Genomic DNA, 23187 nt, shown 5'->3' on the forward strand with positions numbered 1-23187 from the left:
ATTGAAGTATGCAGAAGAAGGCCATTGAAGTTGTTGCTATTCTACTGTGAAAGTTACCATTGAGGCACTTAACTGTTTTGGTAGACGGACAGGCGCGTAGACTCGTAGGGCAAGAGGTGATTGCCTCGAAGAAACCTGCTGAAAGGTTACGCCAGGTAGAAGGATCAAGTGTGGTACTATTGGAAAGCAATGAACAAGTTACTTACCCCGGTAACGTTTTTTCGATTGGATGTTCCTCCCACGTATTCCTCATCTTAAGATATGCATCTCTAAACCTTTAGCTGCTTCAGAATTTGTTTTTCGACAGAGGGTGACATGTGCAGTATCGTAGAGCCGATGTCCCTCGAGGGCCTCCGTTCAACCGTCGACATCATCATCAGTATAAGTAGCGCACATTCGCTTCAGTTCCGTTTTCCCCCTACTGAAGACAAATTACTAGGCGTACCATAGACCGACCCGTAGGCTCATAGAAAGTGTAAAGCGTAATAACACGTAAATTGTACGACGGGGTAGGCTGGGAGGGGCAATGAGGAATACGTGGGAGGAACATCCAATCGAAAGAACGTTACCAGGGGGTAAGTAACTTGTTCTTCGAATGGATTGTGTCCTCCCACGTATTCCTCAGACTCCCAAAGCAGTAATAATTTGGAGGTGGGAGTACCAATTACATTTAGATCTAACCATGGACTGAAGGACTGCCTTTGCGAAGTGTCCTCCCTGATTGGAAGATGAATCCAGGCTTGTTTCCGGAAATGGGGATACCGGCACCGGTAACACCGTCAACTGTGTTTCTGACAACTCGTACTTGGGTGGAATGGTAAAATTGCAGTAAACTGAATTTCACGCTTTTTTACCGTAAACCGGCAAGCTTGTAATGAGCCCCACTGCCTCGCCATCTCCAACAAAGACTTAACCTTTCGAGAGCAAGCACAATCAAATCGGCTAAACGTCAACTGCCAGTGGGATCGCAGAATGTGAACCACCTCGGCATCGGCTCGACTGCAGCTAGAGCACCAAGATGAACAGCTCAATGCTCTTGAGCCACCTCAGACAAGGATAATTTACTGTTAAAAGGCCCTATACCCCTGGTCCACTTTCTGGGACACAGTGGCTTTTAAGCCACCCTTTCACTTTGGTCAAGACATTTTATGTTTTTATGACATTTTATTTTAACAGTGGCATTGTCAACCGCAGCATTGTTGAAATTTTCAGAGATGGGTTTTTGCTAGTGTTTTTAGTTAGCTGACTGCATTTTTATTGTTTAAAGTGCATATTTTTACTCATACTTATAGAGGTCATTCTTAGGTTACAATGGTGGGGGAGCAGGTCACATAAGGCGAAGGAAAATATTGACAGCTAATACTGTAGGGCAGCAGGTTTTTCAACAAAAGCACTTAAATTATGAGATGAAACGTGTACGTTCCAGGTTTCTAGGACATGGATGTGGCACACTCGTCACATATAGGAAGGGACATATTCTTGTTAAACATTTGAGGATGCCATCAAAAAAGGTGCTTTGTTTGAAAGGTCAGAATTTGGTGGGGGCAGCAAAGGGGTGACAACTCCTTTGTCGTGGTGGTCATGCACTCAAAGCATGCAAGAAAGTCTGCAAAAAGGAAATATAGCCTCATGCCTTTGGAGCTTTTGCATGGCAGCGGGAAGATGGGACAAGGGTGAAACCCCAGCAGTTTGCACTCAATATGAGATATATTAGCAAGCAGATCATGGCACTCTAATAGCTCGAGCAGCAAGAAGGGGGTGTTGCATGAAATTGAAACTTTGTTTGGTGTGTTACTTTTTACGGGGGGTGTGAGGTGGAAGGTTTAAACGTGTTTGCTGATGGTCCCCAAGATGGACGTCTACCTATATTACAATACCGATTGATATTGTGGGTGGATTACACCACCAAAAGTAAACCATACACAACACTTGAAACACAAAAAGGGAATTTAAAGAGCGTTTTAAAGGTTGTAAAAATGTGATAGTAATTTACTTTAATTCGTATTTATGTGTTAGGTAAGTGCATGAAGTAAATAATTTGGTTCGATAAACGAGGCCTAACACGAGTGACTTATTTACATCTAAAATACTTGTGCTATTTAAAGTTTGTGAAGCAGCGAAAAAAGCTGCCTGCTGCAGTATCTCGAAAGAAAAAAAGGGGGGTAGATTTCTGAAGTGCGTGCTGTGGTCAATCAGCATGAAGGCCTTCACTGGCGGATCGATATCTCAGCGAGCATTTGAAAGACTCCAGAGGTCAACCACGTCGTGCCCCTGAGAAGTCGGAGGCAATGGCCGAAATAACAAACGAGGCCTCGAACAACCCAAAACGAACCTTAAAGGCCACAAGTGCAGTAATTCAATAAAACTATCCAAGGCGATGAGGAGCCTTCTTCACTGACCCGAGTTCAGGGTCGCTTTGTGTTCGACAAGCAGATGTAAAGAAAACGTTATTGAAATACATTCTTGAAATGTTTCATTATCAGATAGCTACGTAAACTCCAGAAACAAGCTTTTCGTTGCCCTTAATGGGCTGTACAAAAGGGGTTAGGGTTATTTCAATAAAACCTGTGAGAATCAATGTGCATACAATTTTAAAACAACTGTAAAAGCAGACCTGAGAGCATCAGGGAAAAAACCTGCATTTGCCTTTTAAGGGAGCCCAGGGACTTGTTAATTCATTTTTGCAGTGCTGCAGGAGTTGATACAGAATGTGCTACTTAATTTTGCCAGTGAGACTTACCGAGCACAAGAAATATCCACCATAGCCAGTATTGCCCATTGAAGTATCCGGTGAAATAGTCGGAAAACTGAAAGATAAGAGATAGCAATTAAATAATATGGTCAACCACGTGGCGTTTACAGTATCAGACAAACATAACGGCACGTTTACAGCCAGGCGGCACAAACGAATTTCAACCACTGCCTCAAGAAATGAACATGTAATTGAACGCCACGTTTAATAGACTCTTTGAAATATTGCGACGACTTAACAGGACGTGAATACAGCCGGTAGAATTACACCGGCTCGTCAACCCCAAGAAAGAGTTACTACTCAGCCATACTAAAGTGTACTGACTGAAAAGAGGTGCCTGTGCCTGCTGCTTCCGATATTAACACCAAAGACACATTAGTTTGAGTTTATCAGACCAGGGTGTTCTGCTGACCTCTACAAAACAGCGGTTGACCTGTTCTGCGCCCCCCACCGCTAATCGCGTCCAAAGGCTGCCAGGCTCATTACAGCTTTTTTTCATCTTTTTTTTAAAAATGAGGTGTTCCAGCATCCAATTCCCACCAGAACAGAGTCTGCTAAGTGACCCTTGAAGTGGTAGTTCATACTGTGTGCAGGAACATGCGTCTCCAGCCTGAGCCGAGGGCGGCTGGAGCTAGTCTATTGGCTGGTTCCAATCAATTATTACAATAATTATATCATACAATTCTGAAATACAAAAAACTGACTTGAATAACAAAAGTAACTGATCATGCAATACATACAAATATTTAACATACATAAGACAAGTTCTATTTTTCAGGTAACAAATTACAAGATAAAATTACAAGCAATACATAAGAAAAATCTCGCGACCTAAGTGGAAATATATAAAACAAATAGAGCATCCTATCTTAAGTTGCACCTACAAATACTCAATACAAAGGAGGTAGCCAATACAACTAAATGGAAAATGAGAAATAATACATTTCAAGAAAAATATAATTTTGCAAAAAAAAGTAACACCTTTTTTCCATGTATATTTTGAAGCAATTATTTTGGATTAAATGAATTTGAATAGGTAAATACTCCTGATGAAGCCGGAGCGGAGAAGCATGTTTAACGTGCTTAAAATGTGTTGGATTCAAATTAAAAGAAGAATTAATTAATACAATCGACTTCTAGTCATATTTAGGATATAGGTGCATGCAAATATATTACATTAAAACCATACTATATACATGGCAGCACCTCAGAAAAGGCTGTTGTACGAGTCTTGCAGCAAAAATCCAACATTCAAATCAGTAATTCTGTGCAAGGTATCTCTATTCTTCCAGTTGTATTTTTTTGCAAAAGCCAACACCCGTTCATTTCAAACACTTTTCCAATGTAAACCAAACTAATAGAGGATATGCGTGCACTCGATTGGTGTGTGGCATATATAATGTTTGCAATACTACTTCTCACCTGCAGAACACTTAATTACAGCTGACCACATAAAAAAACGTTGATTTAGAGAAGGGAATTGTACGTTAAATAAAGTACTCTCATCTATATACATGTAATAACATTTACCCCCCCCCCCAACCCCAGTCAAAATCCGCAACATTAGCGTACCCTTAGAACAGGGGTCTGCAATCTTTGGCTCGCCAGATATTCCGGACTACAATTCCCATGATTATCTGGCTATTGACTATGCTGATTAGGGATAGGGGGAGTCTCAACATGGCTTACAACATCCTCTGCATATCATGTTTGGGGTACTTTATTTCTTATAATACATTTGAGTCAGACCTCCAACCCCCTGCTTTCATTCGATATTCTCTGCTTCATTTTTACCCTTAGTCACTGCTTTTATTCTTGGTTTTCTCCTTTTCTGCTTCTTTCTTTCACTTTGCCCTTTTGCCATTTGATATTTCCTTACATCTTTACCCAAGACATTTCTTCGCTGCACAACATTTTAGTCAATCTGCAGTTTTATTCCACAATTCAGTTAGTCTTGTGATCTCCCCTTTTTGGTTCCTTAAATATCTCCCGGCAACCATTTCTGCATTGTCTCATTTTCACACAATGGGCCTCATTCCAAGTCTGCCGGTAACCCGCCGGTGCTACCAGCGGGTTGCCACCGGACTAAAACACTGTTTCCGCCACCTGATATCCCAGTGGCACAGTGGCACCGGAACATTACAAGTTCTGGCGGTGGAAAATGTTAGTCCCCATTCCTGTGGGGACTCTGAAGCACTGGCACAGTTGCCAAGGGTGCCAGTGCTTCCGTGGCAACTCTGCTTCCCGGGGCCATTGCTCCCGGCAAATCAGACCTGCCTGGCGCACAGGATCAGGAAAGCAGAGTTGTAGTCTGCCGGTATGCTGCTACCAGCAGTCTTATTTCCGGACCAGCAGACTCGTAATGAGGCCCAAAGTACTCATTTTCTTTTGTTCTCTTCCTTTCAACATTTATTTTGTTTCTGCCCTTTTGTGCTCGCCTTACTCTGCTCAGTTTTTCCAGCATACCATTAAAAAAACCTATCATACCTTCCCCTCCCCTTAAACGGATATTCCTTCGGTGCAAGCGAGCCAGCCAGTGCTTCGCGTCACCTCATGCAGTCAATCATTTAGAGATGGCAAGAGATAAGGCATTATGACGCCATAATTACGCAGCAATAATCTATTTCAGTCAACTGGTCGGAAGATTTTCCCATTAGAAGCAAGCTGTAACATCGCACCCCTTGAGATAAGAAAATCATCTAAGAAGCATGGGCTACAGCTTTACTCATTGATCAACTGGTTCTGCATAGGTCAGTCAACAGCAGGGACATTTCAAAGGTGTTGCACGCAGCTTCTATGAACTAAATAACCGCAGCTATCTGCTTATAGTATTTTATTTTTAAAAAACGCATGTTCAAATATTTAAACGAACCAAGCCAATAGTAAAAACATAATTATTCTTTATTATTCGGTTTAGATGCACGCTTGACAGAGCATGAATAAGTCACCCAAAAAGCAGATTATAGCGGTTGAGAAAAGGTTAGAACGACAATGCTCGATGTTATCAGTAAATTCAAGGACAAAAAGCACATAAGATCAAGAGAGCCTGGCAAATCAACAACGTTTCAGTTTTCTTCAAAACTGCAAATTATTACGATCTTCGCGTAGATGATCAGTGAGGGAATGTACATTTTTTCGGTATCAGTTCCATCAGAAACTACGTAACAATTGATGTGCCCTAAAGCATCTCCCTTCAAATATTATGCTATAGGTTTTTTATGCTCCGCCAGTCATCGCCGTTGCGGCCTAACAGTGTCGATGCGTGTTCGCAGAGTGGCACATTGTGTCCTCGCCACGTGGTAATCAGACCTTGGTCTTCGAAACAATAGAAGCAGCACAAGGACAAGGGGAGAGAAAGGTTTTACACACATGAGAGCTGTACAGGTGAGAAAGGAAATAAGGGGTAAGGATGCAGAATCGGTTTGTAATAATCAAAGCAAAGCACTTATCAGAAAAGGGCAAATGCAGAATGATCCTGAAAGCGTACACCCATGCTAAAACGGTTTCCGTACTATATCTAACTCATTGGTGAAAAGCATTAGAATATGGAATAGTTCCTACTGCATATTTACATGGGAAAGTCGGTCCCCTTTTTCTGGGCAATCTCGGAGAAAACCCAAGGAACGTCTGTGAACTTATCATAAACAAGTGCTAATTTAGAGAAAGCAGTTGCCACTTGTGCTCTTGATACTGAAATTATACAAACACTAGCTATGCTGATCCACGTACATGGGATGGATGACTATGAGAGCCAACCATAGGTAAAGTTCCTACAGCACTTGTATGAAAGAACTGAAAATGTACTGTAAGGGTGCGGAGGCAGGAGACTGACACATGAGTAATACGTTGTTATAGACTTTTATTTGACAAAAAAAACGGGAGTTGGAGAAAAGTCCTAACCTGCCCTAACTCTAAGAGGGGTCTCTCTGCCTCAACAAAACTAACTACTGTCTGCGTCAGAATGTCCAAAGTAAACTCCTCTATCCTGTGTCCAAATCCTAACCTGACCCTCACATGCTAAAATCAATATAAAGTGAAAAGGGAATGGTCGCTCAGCTCACCACTCACAGCTCTTTCCACAGTTCCAACAAAGTTCCAAAAGAAAAGGTGCCAAAAACAAAGTTCCACAAGTCTCAGGACGTGATTCCTTTCCCCGGAGTCTCTTCAAGTTTCTTCAAGTTCACACTCTCAAGGGATATAGTTCTTCCATTGATCTCTCGTGGGTTTTTACAGTTCAAAACACAAAAGGGGTATATTTTACCCCTGGCCTTTCTTAGGCTTCCACAGTTCAAAATCAAGGGGTATAGCTCTTCCCTTAACCTTTCTCAGACTTCCACAACTTAATTGTCACGACTCCATAAAGCTGTCAAGCACTATCTTTTTTCTCCCAACCACGGGCACGAGGAATATTAGTACCACTGACAGACATTTATATCCCAGACATGCGTTTTTACTCTTGTGACTTCCAGTAGTACGAAGGGTTGGCAAGAACCACGTGTGCTCCAGCGCTGAACCTTGAGTATTGTGACCAGTTAGGTGGTATGTCAGAGGCGAGTAAAGGATAAGTCTTGTCACTTTAGTGTAGGCTTTGGAATGCTTCTTTATTAGCATATATTGCCCTGATCTGTTAGCACATATAGTGCCAAATTGCATATAGTGTGCCGACACGTGTTTCGACCATAATGTCTACATTGTTGTGTTGAGTAGTGACAGACTGTGATCACCAATGAACATAGGACAGTGGACATTGTCAGGTGACATGAATGCATTAGTGTATAAAGTGACAATTGTGTGTGAGGTGAAGTGTGGGTGGTGGTGAGTACAATCATAGACAGAACACATGATACACAAAGAAACATTTCAGTTTACATAATGGTTAACCTTCGCAGCTGGGGACTGGAAGTAGGTTGCAAAAGGTTACAGAGAGGGTGGACCAAGGGGCAAAAAGGAGAGAAAGAGAAGGAGAGATATCGTTAGATTAGGATTGAGCAGAGAGTGATGAGTGTGTCTAGGATCTAAGGCTTCAGTGGACCTGGGTTGGATTTTCCAGGTAAATCTTGATGGAGGTTTCAAAGTAAATTAGATGCTGGATAGCAAACTGGAAAAAAGAGAACAGAAGGGTCATGTAGTGAGACGGGGGAGATCCAGCCTAGTGTTGAGCAGGTGAGTCAGGGAATTTGGAAGGTCACACAGGGGTGTGAACTGGGCTCGCTGGGGCGGCTGTGGCGTGCAAGCAGATTTGGCTGCTTGGGCAATCTGACCAGTGGGGGCTGGTCAGGGAGGAGGGTTGTACAGAAGTTTGAGGCAGGGCAGCAGTGCCCCCCCCCCTTGGCTGTTGCATGAGAGTCCTTGGCTCAGCTTGGAGGTAAGTGTGGATGTAAACCTGGTGTCAGACACGGTGGATGGCATGTAGGTATAATGCATGAAAGCTGGCGTGCTGGTTCTAGTGTATTGGGGCGTTTGGCGCACGCTGTGGTCTGGGTGGATGGTGTGGTGTTAGGAAATAAGAGGGGTGTGTCCCCATACAAACACTGGCGACCGGGGGGGGGCGGTCTGTCATGGGCATGGTGCCACCGTGGGGTATTGACCATGGTATGTGTCATGCAAATTGGACAAGGGGCATGTAGTATCTTGAGCGTGGTGGTGCTGGTGTGTATATGAAAAGTAGTTGGGGGCATGAACAAATTAAAAGAGCCAAATGCCCGAGGGCACTGGTGTGTCCCCGGTCATTAGGAGAGCATGGCGTGGTGCTGGCTTGTTGAGTAGTTGCAGGTGTATTGATAGAATGGCACTCCAGTGTGTGGTGGGCGCTGGATGTGCCGGGACGATGGCAGCTCCAGTATCACGTGTGGGAGGCGCGCTGTGTAGGCGGGACAGGTGTGTGGCTCCCAGTGCACTGTTGGCGGTTTGCCTGGTGTGTTGGCCAGTCGCCCTGGGACAGTTGTTCAATAACAATATGGTTGGCGTGAATAAGGAAGCTCTATAGGAAAGGGGGGGGGGGCTTTTGAATGGGGGGTTGATGAAGCCTATGTGTTACTGAGAGGTGTCCGTGTTGGGATCTTAGAAAAAGGGGGCAGGCGAACATGCGATAGCAGTGTCCATGGCTGGGAGGACTTGCCTGTAAGGCCTGCAAGGCCTCCGGAGACAAGGTGAGCGCCCACAGTGATCTTTCGATCCAGGCCACCATCTTGGGTCTCTGTATATATACAATGTAAATGCTGATTCGCCCAGAGCGAAAATGAAAGCTACGCTCTGATAGGCGGTGGAAGTGGTGTCAGACCACAGGGTTTGAGAGCATTCCACTAGTAGTATGCATTCACTTTCTTGCCGAGCAGTACCCGTCACTTTCACGGCGGACACCAGTTTATGATGGGGTGGGGAAGTTTGCCAGATCCTCTCTCTGGGGTCTGCTCTAGCCCTAATGTTTAGCTACTGCTTTTCCTGGTCCCAGAGCACACCTCCCCAGGTTAGTACCTTCTTGGTGGTTTTCCTGGTCTGCTTGCCGGGTTGTCTGGCTCTGTGAGTGCAGGGCCTGTGAAGTTCTACTGTGCTCCCTCGGTCCGGAGTCAACACCATCCAATGAAACTCCCATTGCAAACATCCTCCGTGTTCCTGTCCCAGTCTCTTGACAGCTCCACTGCGCGGCTTGCTTTGTTACCACAGGGTTTGGCGTCTGTGGGACTTGAGAGGCTCTGTTGCCTCTCGTCAGGTCAGCAACACCAACACTCAACCCGAGTCCTCTTGGGAGCACCCGCTTTGTTGTTCTACCAGCGTTCCGCCCTCTCTGATGGACACAGACTGGCGAGAACACTCCCGGTTTGGTCTCCAGTGAACCTTCACTCACTTTCCATTCACTCCTTTCTCTGCGTACTACTGCCACTGCTTCTCCACTTCTGACTCTCTCCTCGACCCAGTCCTCCCTCCCTTTTATTTTGATGTTGGTTTTTGAAGGTTGGGCATAGTGTAGAACGCTGGTTGCGGTTCTCTCGTTAATTAATTTCATCCCTGTGGAGCCTCCTCATCTCCATTTATATAGTTTTGTTTAGTTTAATAATTATAACACAGTAAATACCCATAGGCCTCAAAGCAAACATAACAGGGAACAAAAGATGCACAACACAATATTATGGCAGTGCAAGATTTCAAGGAACAACGGCCTCAGCTAGTGTCTTTATTAAACAAATACGTTTTTAATTCCTTTTTAAAATGTCCAAGATTTGTACTTTTATTCAGTTGAATCGGAATAGTTTTCCACAACAGTGCCCAGACTTCAAAGCAGGAGCCACCATATTTATTCAATGCAAATCGTGGTTGTGCAAGAAGCAAGTCATTGTTAGATCTTAAAGTACACCTCTGCGGAGCATCTTTAATGTGTTTTGAGAGTTACAAAGGAGCATCTCCTGAATGACACACACAATAGAGAATGCCTTGTGCTTTATTCTTTGCTGTATCTTTAACCAACAAAGTTTACGACGGGCCTCAGTAACATGGTCCTGCTCTCTTAGGCCACATGCTGCTGGGAACACGATTTTGAGTAGCCTGAAGCTTCTTAATATTGGCTTGTGAGGTGCCAATTAGCAGGCTATTACAATAGTCCAGTTTAGCATTTATAGTAGCTGATGCTATAAGTGCTCTATCTTTCTCAGATAAATACGGGCAAATTTGCCAAGGAAGGTTCGTGTAAGAGCACACTGAACGAAGACTCGATATGCGTTTATTACCTGAAAGCTGGGAGTCCAAGTAAACTTCAAGAGTCACACGTTAAGCCACTTTCACTGAGCATACTGCAATAGAGAAATGACGATAGGCACAATAGAACTTTTTCAATTTATATATTGAACATTGAATAAGTAACTCTGTTTTCCCGTTATTCAGGGAAAGAGTTTTGAGCCATCCAACATTGAATGGCTGCATACATCCTGTTACTTTCCTCAGAGCATTGACAATAGGTACCAGGTAGCTGAATAAAAAGCTGCGTATCAGCATAATATGTATAGGAGACATCTAGCCCATCCAGTAAGTCACAAAGTGACTTTGCATATACATTAAATAAGAGTATAGATAGGCAAGAGCTCTGTGGAACCCCACTTGTAAGAAAGATTGGCACAGCACTAAAACCATCTTTTGCAAACCTGGAGCGTCGTGGACCTAGAAAGAATTTGATTCATACCACCGCTTCATCTGAGCATCTACCAAGATTCGTCAACCTTTCCGCCAGCAAGCCGTGGTCAACAAGATCAAATGCAGCGTACATATTCAGGAGCATTAATGAGACAACCTTTATCAATGATATTTCCAATAACACAGATTCTGTTCCATGCTTCTTTTGGCAACCTGACTGACTACAACTCAATAAACTGTGTTGCTCAATGAATTTATATAGTTGAGTAGGCGACCCTATTCAATATTTTCACTAGGAAAGGGACACTTGTTATAGGAACAAAAGTTAGCTGGTGCAGCAGGATCCAGGTTTTCATTTCTTAAAATAGGGAGAATCCATGATTCTTTAAAGACAATCAGGTACTTTAGACTCCAAGAGAGAAGAATTAATGATCTTAGTAATCCATGGTAGTAGATGGTTCATATAGCTTTTTAACTTTAACAGTTTAGCAGGACAGGCATCACTGACAAAACGTGGATTTCATATTTGTATTATATCAGCTACCTCTGACAAAGTCACTTGATTAAAAGAAAAGGACTACGATCCTAAGTCAGGCTCATCATGAGCAGTCTCAGGCACAATCTCCACCACCAAAGACTTTTCCAGCAACAATTGCTGTACTCTAATTGCCTTTTGATCACCAGATGTTTTCTGGGCAAATTCATTCTGTACAGATTGACACCAGTCAATTTATTTCAGCATCATAATTGCAGAGAGATTTCCGTTTCCGACTCATGAAAAATGGCAAATATTTCCCTAGAGTTTGCAGCCTGAATTTGCTCTGAATATTTTACTTGCTTGGCCTCTAAAAAATAATATTATAGTCCTTCACGGGCTCCCATGTAAGATGTCTTATCCTAGTACAGGGATTTATACTCCATAAACTCTTACAAGTGCGATTCGGCCCTCTGGACACAATGTCTTCAATGAACCAAGAATTTGTTTTGCTCTTATTTTTAGGTATTATACTCGATTACGGTGGCATTTTTTTTACATCAATTGGAATTGTTATGGGGAGATGTCCTAATTGGGGCAGAGCAAGGTCTCATAAGGCTTCTGGAGTAGCCTTCCTGGTATTCCTTATCCATAAAGGTTTCCCAACAGATCCTTAATCTGTTGAGTGAAGTCAATGGCTTCAAGTGCATTCTTAAGGGAGAGGAACTCAACGGCCCCACTATTGTATGGCCACAGGTTAAAATCCCCAAGTAAAAGCACTTTGGAAGATGATTTTCGGTCTTCATTTAGGACAGATATTAATTGTTCCTCAAAATGAACCGCTCTAGTTGGAGCTCTATAAAGAAAAAAGATACTCACATATGTAGTTGTAGCAATCTTAGTTTTACAAATAGCCTTTCCCTATGATCAATCTTGACTTTGTTTAACTTGTGTAATATGTGTAATTGGTTCTACCTTACAAAAATATACTGGCTTATGTGTTATTCGGGATGTTAGAGGAGGGAAAGCTGTGGGATTTTAATCAAAATATCCTGTTTTGACTACATGGCGAGGGATCCCCTCCATTTAGAGAAGGGACAATACCCTCGGTTTCGTAATGTCGGCTTTAGGGGCGTCTTATGATTTACTGCTGCAAGGGCACTTGAATTTAGGGAGATAGCTCAACGGATTAGATTAGCACAAGATGGTATCTTCCAACGCACAAGTTTTGCATGTGTAAACGTGAGAAATTTGAAGTTAAGATGCATAGGATTTTCTTTTTCGGATTGATCGAAATATGCTAAATACATGCACTATCCATTAGGCCAATACAATTTCCGTTAGAAATTCCCATTTCAACAGTCGTGGAGTTAACAACTACAATAGACAGGAGGAGCAGCCCAATGTGGCTCCTTGATAAATGATAGTGAGATGGACATATCTGAGATTTTTTAAGGAACAATGGTATTTGTTTTAACAGATTCCTGGTGTCAAATTATTTAAATGCACAGGGCCTTCATTCAAGCATATACAAAACCTTCAAAGAATGGGTTAATATGACCTGGAGATAACTCGGCTTACAATTAATTTTAATATTGTGAAGAGGACACAAAAAAAGAATCGCAAAAGTACAAATTAGCATAAAGGCAGTTGCGTCTTTCCAGCTCAGTTAAAAAAAAAAAAACTCTTTAACAGACCTCTTTGACCGCTACTCTGTGACCTCTACTTCAGAACAACTGACATTGGAGCAGCTGTAAAATGTTGCATTGTGGTATGTCAAAAGTGCATAAAGACCCACAAGGGTTCAGTGCTCTATAACAGTGCAGTCAGTATTTATGCAGAGATAAGCGTATAAGGGTTCATATACTGGATATAAATACCAAGGCCAGATCCTTGCAGTATTATTGGGTTCTAAAGGAATGCTATTAAGTCACATGGAATCTACCGGTTTCCTATGGACAGTCACAAATAGGGTCATAGTCAAGGTGGAGCCGGGTGGGGAGAAGGATTCCCCTCTCAACCTGGGGCAGGAAGTTCACTTTAACAAGAGTTAGAACAGGTCCTGTGCCAGATATGTGAAGTGGGAGTTGGGGGGCCATCAGTCCTCAAGAAATACCCCTATTTGCCAAAAATGTCAAACCCAAAACCACTTGTTTTATCTCAATGGCTCCCATAGAGTTGCTAGACTTAATTCTCATACTGCCTTCAAGACAGCAGCACCCAGAATGCAACAGCGAGCAGCAAAGAAAACCCATACCTGACCAAACTACCAAAAAACCCTGCAACAATGCATCTGGACTGTGAAGCAGCACCATGTCCCAACCATGACCAGCACTCCAGAGAAGCAGCAAACTCACCATACCAACAGAACATTGAACTTCCAGCCACCAAGAATGACAGAAAACCAGTAGGAAACCCCACAGATATGGTCTGTAAAACCATGCTATAAAAGGGGAGGGGGGCTTTGAGGGTTTTTTAAAGCCTTCTCGCCTGGGTCTTAGTGATACTGAAGGTACAGATTGGTGCAAGGTGTCAGGTGCACACTGCAGCTAAGGGGCAAAAAGGCACTGAACCATCAGCCCCACAGAATAAAAACAGGCAGCATAAAGGGCAGAGTGTTGTAAGGGATTTCAATCAGTTTCAATTTCAATCAGAAAAAGTTTGTCCCTCTCTCACCTTCCATGCTACCAAACTTAATTTCCTCCCTCATCTTCTCTTGTCTTGTCTTTTGTTCTTCTCTCTTCTTTGGTCTTCCCGCTTCCCACCTTGCCCCCCTCAAATCCCTTTATCACTCTGCCATCCGCACCCTCCGTCTTCTCTCTCCTCATGACTCAATTTCCAACTCACTTTCTCAGCTAAAATGGCTTCCTTTCCATTCCCAACTTAAATTTCACTTCCTTTGTCTGGTCTTTAAATCTTTTCATGACCTTGCTCCTCCTTACCTCTCCTCTCTTCTCTCATTTTACACCCTCTCTCGCTCCCTTCGTTCTGTCGATCTCTTCTTACGTTCAGTTCCCCCACCCCCTTGTGTCTCCTCTCGTTTCTGTTCCTTTCAGCTCCTTGCCCCCTTACACTGGAACTCCCTACCTTTCTCTTATCTGTTCCTCCCAGTCCTATTCTTCCTTCTGCTCCTCACCGAAATCTCTTCTTTTTCATTCCCCTCCCTGATCCCCCTTCACCCTCTTACCCTTCTTTCCCTCTTTCTTGTACCCTTCTCCGTGTTCTTTATCTTCCCCCTTCTCTTCTAAAGCTCCCTTCTTCCTACTACTCACTTCACTCACTACTCTCTCCCCCTTCTTTCTCCACCCCCCTCCTCTCCTCTTCTTTCTCATATGTAAATTGTTATACATGCCGATTTTCTGGTTTGACTCATGTTTATCGTTATTGCTTCTACTGTTCCTTGTTTAATGTATATTCTGTTGTTCATTATAAAGCACCTTGGATTAAGGCACTATATAAAACAAATACAATCAGGCACACACCAAAGTCTCGCCTAGCAAGTGGTGCGCAAATGAAACCCTTATTTATTTTTTATCTAGAAGTTCAATATTCTGAATCATATACCACTCATATAACACCCTTCTCAAACCCCCCACAACCCCAGTCCGACTGAACCAGGAATCAGGCTAGTTTATAACGGTAAATATTTATTGATTTATTTAGAATTTAAATTCACAATATATTTTTAATATCATCACCAATGGGTGACAAGAACAATGAATAATATCTTTAATGCACTGGGAATCAGGTAATGAACACAAAAAGAATGCAGCACAGAAAGGAATACTTTTGGGTTGGTTTGGAACACATAGCACTGTGGTTAGAAGCTCCCCCTGCAACACCCCTCAACCCACCAATAGGCAATTTAAATAGCTGTGAGGAAAGAGCAGGTACTCGGGAATAATGCAGACCAAACAGAATATCACTCCCACCGTACCCCCTTAAACACAAGAGAAAAACGGAGTTGACTTTTCAACTGTCAGTATAGCTTTGAAAGTGGCTGAGCAAAAACACTAAATGTGGTCAAAAATGCTTAAATTATTATACATTTCTACGGGAGCCGCTTTGAACAGATGCAAGGAAGCAAAAGGAACAAGTTACTTACCTGTAACTGTTGTTCTCCAGCATGGGTCTGGCATGGATTCACATGCTCATGAATATTCCTCGTCAGGCTGGGAATCCTCGGTAAAGAAAAAATCAGTATCAGTTTCGTTTCTGATCTGACTTTCGTAGTAGTAACCAATCACTGATTTCTGCGTCATACTAACCACAGCCAATGACTGCCATCTCCCTAAGCCCCGCCTCTGGCAGGCATCCTCAGATTTGGTCACACGTGAAGTGGCAGTATGACCAAGTGAAGAGCCGCCGAGGGGTAGGAGGGAGGGTTCACATGTGAATCCATGCCAGACCCATGCTGGAGAACAACAGTTACAGGTAAGTAACTTGTTCCTTCTCCAGCATGGGGTCTGGCATGGATTCACATGCTCATGAATAAGAGAATACATAGCAGTACACACATGCACAACCACGGGAGGTGGCAACAGGCTCAACATTAAGCAATACAACATCTAAACATTAAGCATCTCTTACCTCCTCACCAGGCTCACCTTAGGCGAACAGGTTGCGCAGCACTGCTTGGCCAACCCTGGACTCCTCCCTGGAATCCCGGTCGACGCAGTAGAATTTCGTGAAGGTGTGCGTCGACCTCCACGTAGCAGCCCTGCAGATGTCCAGCAGGGGCACACCAGATAGGAACGTCGTGGTAGCTGCGATCGCTCTGGTGGAATGGGCTCTCGGACGGCCGGGCAGCGGTCGGTTTGCCAACCGATGACAGTACATGATACAGCTGGAGAGCCATCTGGAAATGGAAGCCTTTGAGAGAGCCTTCCCCTGATTGACAGGTCCAAAGTTCACAAAAAGTTGTGACGTCTTCCGAAAGCTCTTCGTGCGGTCCACGTAGAACTTCAGCGCTCTAGCCACATCCAGCGAGTGCAAAGTCCTATCAGCCGGCGACGAAGGCGACGGGAAGAAAACAGGCAACACCAAGGGTTGGTTGAGGTGGAAGTCCGATGGCACCTTGGGCATGAAGTAGGGGTGCGTCCTGAGCACCACCCTCGTGTCGTGAAAAGTCAAATACGGGGGCTTGCAGGAAAGGGCCTGGATCTCTCCCACTCGTCATGCGGAGGTGATGGCCACAAGGAACGCTGTTTTCCACAAGAACTTCAACGAAGCTGAGTGCAGAGGCTCGAACGGAGGTCCCATGAGCTTGGTCAGCACCACGTTGAGCTCCCACGCCGGGGCCGGCGCCTTCACCGGTGGGAACGATCTGAACAGTCCCTTCATGAATTCCTTCACCAGATGATGAGACCACAAGGACGTCTGTCCCGTGGTTCTGGTGTATCGGGAGATCGAGGCAAGATGAATCTTGATGGAAGCGTGCGCTAGTCCAGCCTTGGCCAGCGTTAGTAGGTACGGCAGTACTTGCGGAGCCGTAATCCGTAGAGGGTTAATCTTCTGTGCGTGGCACCAGACAGAGAACCTCTTCCATTTGTGTCCATAGCATTTAAGAGTTGAGGACGCCCTGGCCTTTGCAAGAACCTCTCTGCAGTCGGCTGGTATGTCGTAACCTCCAAACTCTAGCGCTGCAGGAGCCAGGCCTGCAAGTTCAGCGACTTTGGGTCCTGATGGAGGATGGCTCCTCCTTCCCTGGAGAGAAGATCCGCGTCCACTGGCAGCTTGATTGACGGGGACGCTGACAAGTCCAGAAGGTCCGGGAACCATATCTGCCTCGGCCACGCGGGTGCGACGAGTATCATCCTGCACCGTGACCTCTTGAGCTGGTTGATGAGCCGGATCAGCAACGGCAAAGGAGGGAACGCGTACAGAAATAGGCCCTCCCAGGGGAACAAGAAAGCATCGCCCATGCTCCTCGGCTGGGGAAACCTGCTGGCGAACCTCCGGCACTTGGAGTTCGTCGCTGTCGCGAACCGATCGATCTGGGGTGTGCCCCAGCGTCGGAAGAGGCGGTCCACTAGATCCTGTCGTAGTTCCCACTCGTGGCACGAGCGCAGCTCTCTGCTGAGCGAGTCGGCGATGGTGTTTTTTTTTATTCCTGCCAGATGAAACGGCACCAGAAACATCCCTTGGGCGACGGCCCAATGCAACAGATCCTGCGCCTCCTTGGACAGGGCTAGGGATCTGGTACCGCCCTGCTTCCTGATGTAGAATATGGTGGTGGTGTTGTTGGTGAAGATCCTCACCACCTTGCCCTTGAGGGACGGAAGGAAGGACCTGAGGGCCCAAAACACTGGACGGAGCTCCAGGACGTTGATATGGAGGGATTTCTCCGTCGGAAGCCAAAGGCCTCTTGCATGCAGATTTTCGGTGTGCGCTCCCCACCCTTCCAGGGAGGCATCCGTGGTCACTGTCTTCTGGTGGCTCGGGGTCTGGAAGTCCATGCCCGCCGTCAGATGCGCGCGGGTGCCCCACCACCGGATCGCTCGTCGGAAACTCTCGTCGAGTGTGATCCTGTCCTCGAAGCTGCCCGTCGTCTGGACCCAGCGAGCGTCCAGGAACTCCTGCAACGGGCGCATCCGAAGCCTGCACAGGCGGATGAGATAAATGCAAGAAGACATCATACCGAGGAGGGATTTGACGGACCTCACCTTGGCCGCGTCCGCAACCAGCATCCGCTGCACCTTGCCCAAGATGGCCCTCGTTCTTTCCTCCTACGGCGAGGCCCGAAGCGCCACTGTGTCGAGTTTCACTCCCAGAAACAGTGCGTCTTGCGCGGGCACCAGGTGGGACTTGGCGTAGTTTATGGAGAATCCCAGGTCCGTGAGTAGTTGGACGGTCCTCGCAGTGTGTTCCGCGGCGAGCTCCCTTGTCTTTGCTCGGATGAGCCAGTCGTCCAGGTAGGGGTAGACGTGGATCCCCTCCAGGCGCAGCCGCGCCGCCACCGGTGCGAGGCACTTGGTGAACACCCTGGGTGCCAACCTCAATCCGAAGGGAAGGGCTCTGAACTGGTAGTGCCGCCCTTGCACCACGAATCTGAGAAACTTTCGGTGTCCCTTTAGGATGGGGATATGGAAGTAAGCATCCTCCAAATCCAACGACGACAGGAAATCGCCCTCCTCCAGCTGACCCAGGACGTGCTGGAGGGTGACCATCCGGAACTTCTGTGCCTTGATGAATTTGTTCAGTCGTCGTAGGTCCAGGATGGGACGCCATCCTCCTGTCTTCTTCTTCATGAGGAAGTATCTTGAGTAAACTCCGGAGCCCCGAAGCCTCTTTGGGACGAGCTCGATGAAGCCTTTCTTGAGCATCACCTTTACCTCCAAGAAAAGTTAAGGGAGATGATGTTCCTTCCTGGCCAAGGGGGAGACGCGCGGGCACTTCTTTAGAAACTTGAGCGCGTGACCCTGGGCCAGGGCGTCCAGCACCCAACGGTTGGTGGAGATGGACTCCCACACGCCGACTAAGTTCGCCAGCCGGCCTCCCACCGGGGTGCTTCGGTGGGGGCCCGACCCCACGGCCGGTTCAGTCCTGCTTCAACGAGGCTTTGCCGCCTTGTCCTCCCTGGCGACGACGGCGGGGTCCGCCCGACTTGCCTAGTCCCCTGTAGGCTTCCTGTGACGACGAAGGGGCCGCTTGACGGTAGGTGGAATATCCGCCGCCGGAACCTTTGGAGGCACCCTACTTGCCTCCGGTGCTCCGAAAGGGCGGCCGTCGTTGCTGGAGAACACCAAGAGCCCGGGCCGTCTCCACCTTGATGGCTTGCAGGGAATCATCCACTGTTTTCCCAAACAGGTTGTTCCCATCGAACGGCATGTCCAAAACTCTGGTCTGCACGTCCTGCCGGAAGTCCGTTGCCTTGAGCCATCCACGCCGTCTAAGGCACACGCCGTTGCCCAACTGGCGAAAACCAGTATAAGCGATGTCTGTCGTTACTGTAATGGCGTGGTCCGACGCCACTTCCCCTTCCTGCAAGATCTCTAGGGCCTCAGCCCTCTTGTCGTTCGGTAGGAAGTCCAGCAGGGGGGTGATCTTGTACCACAACTCCCTGTTGTAGCGTGCTACGATAGCCAAGGCGTTGGCAGCCTTAATCGTCGTCGCTGCCGATGAGATGACTCTGCGTCCCATCGTGTCCGATTTTTTTTCCACGACGACCGAGACCGGGGTCGGCTGTGCCCGAAGGCACAAGGGGGCCACGTCCGGGACCCGGTACTTCTTCTCGTACCGATCCCTTCTCACAGGTGTTGTGGATGGGTTCTTGAGGAGGGAGAGACCCTCATCCCAGATATCGTCCAGTAAAGGTACAGCGAGGACCGTCTTCCTCTTGGTCTCGCGCAGTTGATAAAGGAAGACTTCCTTCTTCTCTTCCGGGCAGAGCTGGAAAAGCTCGGATGCCATGGCGATCATGGCATGAAACGATCCAATCTCGTCGGGCGGGGAAGCCCGGGGAGGAGGTGACGACGGAGGATCCTCGCCGTAAACTTCGTCGTCTGTACCTGTCTCGGCCGTGTCCGTCCCCGTGTCATCCCCCCGGGTCGTGGACGGGAGGAGGGCTGAGACGGGCGCGATGGTTGAAAAGGAGGTGGAGGATGAATCCTTCTTCTCTTAGGAGGAGGGCTCCCAGAAGGGCCCGGCTCCGGGTCCCCCGTCGGGAGCGGTTCCTCCGTCGGTGGTAACGGCAATCTCGTCCTTATCTCCGAGCATAAGGACTGTATAGCCAACAAAATGGCCACCGAGTTGTCTTGAGGCACTGGTTGAGGGGGTTCCGATGGGCGGACAGGAACCTCGTCAGTACCCTCGACGTTCTCGTCGTCCCCCTCGTCGGGGTCCCTCCCGACAGGCTGGTCTTCCTCTACGCCAACGCTGTGGCTTAAGACTTCGATCAGCTCCTCTTCAGAGGTTGAGGCCGAATCCACGATGGCCTTCTGCCCCCCTTTTTCTTCTCCGTCGGAGGTTTCACGGGGGTCCTGTCGATGGGCTTGAAAGAGGACTCTCTCCGCGCTGGCAGGGAGACTCTGGGCCCCGAGGACGCCTCCACAGGCTGAGCCAGGGCCGCCGCGACTGTCTCGATAGAGGCCTTGGCTGGGTGGATCAAGACTTTCGCCACCTTAGGTGCGCTCACCGCCTTCTCCTTAGGGGGGGTCACCGCCTCGCTCCCCCTCCGAATTGGCCTTCGAGCTCGACCGGGGCCTCTCCAGAAGCTTCGCCGGGTGCTCGGACTTCCTCCTACCCGTGCCAGAGCATTGGCTAGTGGTTGATGGCGCCGGGGAGGTTGCGCCCTGCCTGGCAACCGAAGAGCCCGACCGTTCGGCGCTCCCGGTGCCCGCGGACTCGCGGTGCTTGGCCTTCTGTTGTGCCCCCGTCGAAGGGGCGCCCTCAAAGGTCTTAGAAGACCGCTCAGACGACATCTTTTTCTCGCCTGACGGGCTCTTCCATTCCAGCCAGTTAGCGAGACGCAGATGGCGGTCCTTCATGGTCCGCTCCGACATGTTCCCACAAAACTCACAGTCCTTCTCCACGTGCGTCTTGTCCTCATGCAGGCAGTAGAGGCAAAGGGAGTGTTCATCCTCCTTGAAGACATTCTGAAGCTGGCATGCAGGGCAGACCCTGAACAGCTTCCCGGGCGCCGAGCTTCCCTTCTCCTGGGCCATGTCCGAGATGGGCCTGAGAAAGTTCTGGAGTCCTCCAAAAGCGTGGCTCGACGAAATCTTCACCCTTCAGGGACGTACAAGAATCCGACACGGGTCCGCGTTGATCGGATATAGAAACGGTGGAGCTTGAGGCTCTTTTGACCGAAAAAAGAGAGAATTTTCCTATGAAAAAGCACGAAAAGGCACTAAAGCTCGAGAGCAATAGCACGAGGATCCCAACACTTGAACGTGCAGTAAAAATCTGAGGATGCCTGCCAGAGGCGGGGCTTAGGGAGAGGGCAGTCATTGGCTGTGGTTAGTATGACGCAGAAATCGGTGATTGGTTACTACTACGAAAGTCAGATCAGAAACGAAACTGATACTGATTTTTTCTTTACCGAGGATTCCCAGCCTGACGACGGGGAATATTCATGAGCATGTGAATCCATGCCAGACCCCATGCTGGAGAAGCAATGATTTAATCAAAAGAAAACATTTGAAATCTCAAAGGCAAAGTGTGAAATAATTTAAAGGCAATTCACATGTGTAAAACTTTAGCAAAATGTAAGTTCGCTGCAAACCTTTAATATGCGATTTTTGATTAAAAAAACGGGTCCACCGCACTGGTTCACAATGTGGTTTTGGGTTGTGGAGATAGCTAAGGATGTTCGTGGGAATTGAAATTTCGTTTCCATCTTTAAAACTGAGGGAGTTATGGAGGTTTTAGTGAGAGGTGTTTTTCTAAAATAAAGACACGAATTTGGACAAGACCTTCAGTTTAAAATCGGAAAATATGGGTTATGCTTTTAATCAAGACTAAAGCATGCAGGCTAGACAACAAGGTTGGGACGCAGTAAACTCTGAGACTGATTCATGACTTTAGTAACAGATCCCCGGCGGAACCAGTTCAAACACTCGAAGTGGAATTTTTGGATGAGAGTTACGCAAAAGAAAATGACTATGAAAATGCCGCTTTAGCAAATAGACAGAATAAGATAGCACTACGATTTTGCCACTGTTACTGGTTATGAAAGTAAGGATAGTTCAGAGATTTAGGGTGGGACAAGATAAGCGAGGTATACAATAGTTCTCTAGCATCTTGTTAATACTCACAATCCACTGGGATTTAAGATTTTAGGCCGAACAAGATTCTGGTCAATGGATCTGGCCTAACAGGAAAAGAGAGCACATCAGGCGCGGGACTGCATCAGCTAGGCCGGTCACCGGAACTGCACATGATCTGCCCTTCTTGATTCTGGATATTTCAGATCAGCAGGATGGCGAGTTCATCAGGCAAGCACTGTGGTAGCAAGCCAGATAGGTTAAGGATGCTTCCCTACACCACAGCGCTCTACTGGGTTGTAAGGATTAATTGAGGATTGATTGAGGATTGATGCCTAGCTGAAAATGGTTCAGCTACTGCTTGGCCTGATCATTGGCATCTGGATCTGGAAGGATGTTAAAGGCTGGATGTTGAATGCTGTAACAAAGTGCTTCGCTGGAATCAGAAGAGAGTGTGTCTACGTGTTGTCAGCTATCTCTATTTATCCTTTCAAATGACATCACAAAAATGGGTGTATGGGCCGGCTTAACTAAACTCGCCACTGTGAACTGGGATAGGATCAGAGCCTCATCTCCGACTTGCATCTGAGTGGTTGGATCAATGGCAGATGTCAAGTATATAGTTTGGTTTTTACAATCCTAGAAACCTCCCCTAGCCACTAGTATCAAAATCGAATTTTGTCCTAAATACATATTTAGACATTTGTAACCTCTATGAAAATCACATACAAGGATTACATTTTTTATGGAGTATCTGTTCCTCAAAATCCCACAGCTGTGAGACCTTGTTTCGCCTTTCTGCAGCATTTTGTCAATTTCGCCATGAATACATTTTCCAAACTTTCTCAGAATTTCCACAAATATGCGTGTTTACCATAGGAATGTGTGCAAAGTTTAACAATTCTAGCATAAATACAGTTCCCATAAAACCACATATTGCCATTCCTGTTTAGAATATCTTACACAGTTCCACCACGTTTTGAAATGTAGGACCAAAAATTAGATCAACCAATCTGCACTTTTCATATTTTTCACCACTTCTGATAGCAAGTTATACGTCTCTAAAAATTGTTCATTACATATTCTTTGCAGCAAATGGTCAGCCTTTTGTCTGTCTTCTGGAGGCAAGGAGT

The 23187-nt window shown here is 46.5% G+C and overlaps 1 protein-coding gene across 2 annotated transcripts in view; it reads right to left on the reverse strand.

The window, feature by feature from the left end:
* NDFIP2 (Nedd4 family interacting protein 2) overlaps positions 1 to 23187 on the reverse strand; it is a 693434-nt gene that overhangs the window by 79026 nt on the left and 591221 nt on the right. For both annotated transcript variants that reach the window (XM_069639897.1, XM_069639898.1), the window contains one exon: positions 2741 to 2807. In XM_069639897.1, coding sequence (XP_069495998.1) covers positions 2741 to 2807 — 67 coding nt within the window. The remainder of the gene's footprint in view (positions 1 to 2740; positions 2808 to 23187) is intronic.

The sequence above is a fragment of the Ambystoma mexicanum genome, chromosome 7q, assembly GCF_040938575.1.
Source record: "Ambystoma mexicanum isolate Mex_15411 chromosome 7q, UKY_AmexF1_1, whole genome shotgun sequence".
Lineage (NCBI taxonomy): Eukaryota > Metazoa > Chordata > Amphibia > Caudata > Ambystomatidae > Ambystoma > Ambystoma mexicanum.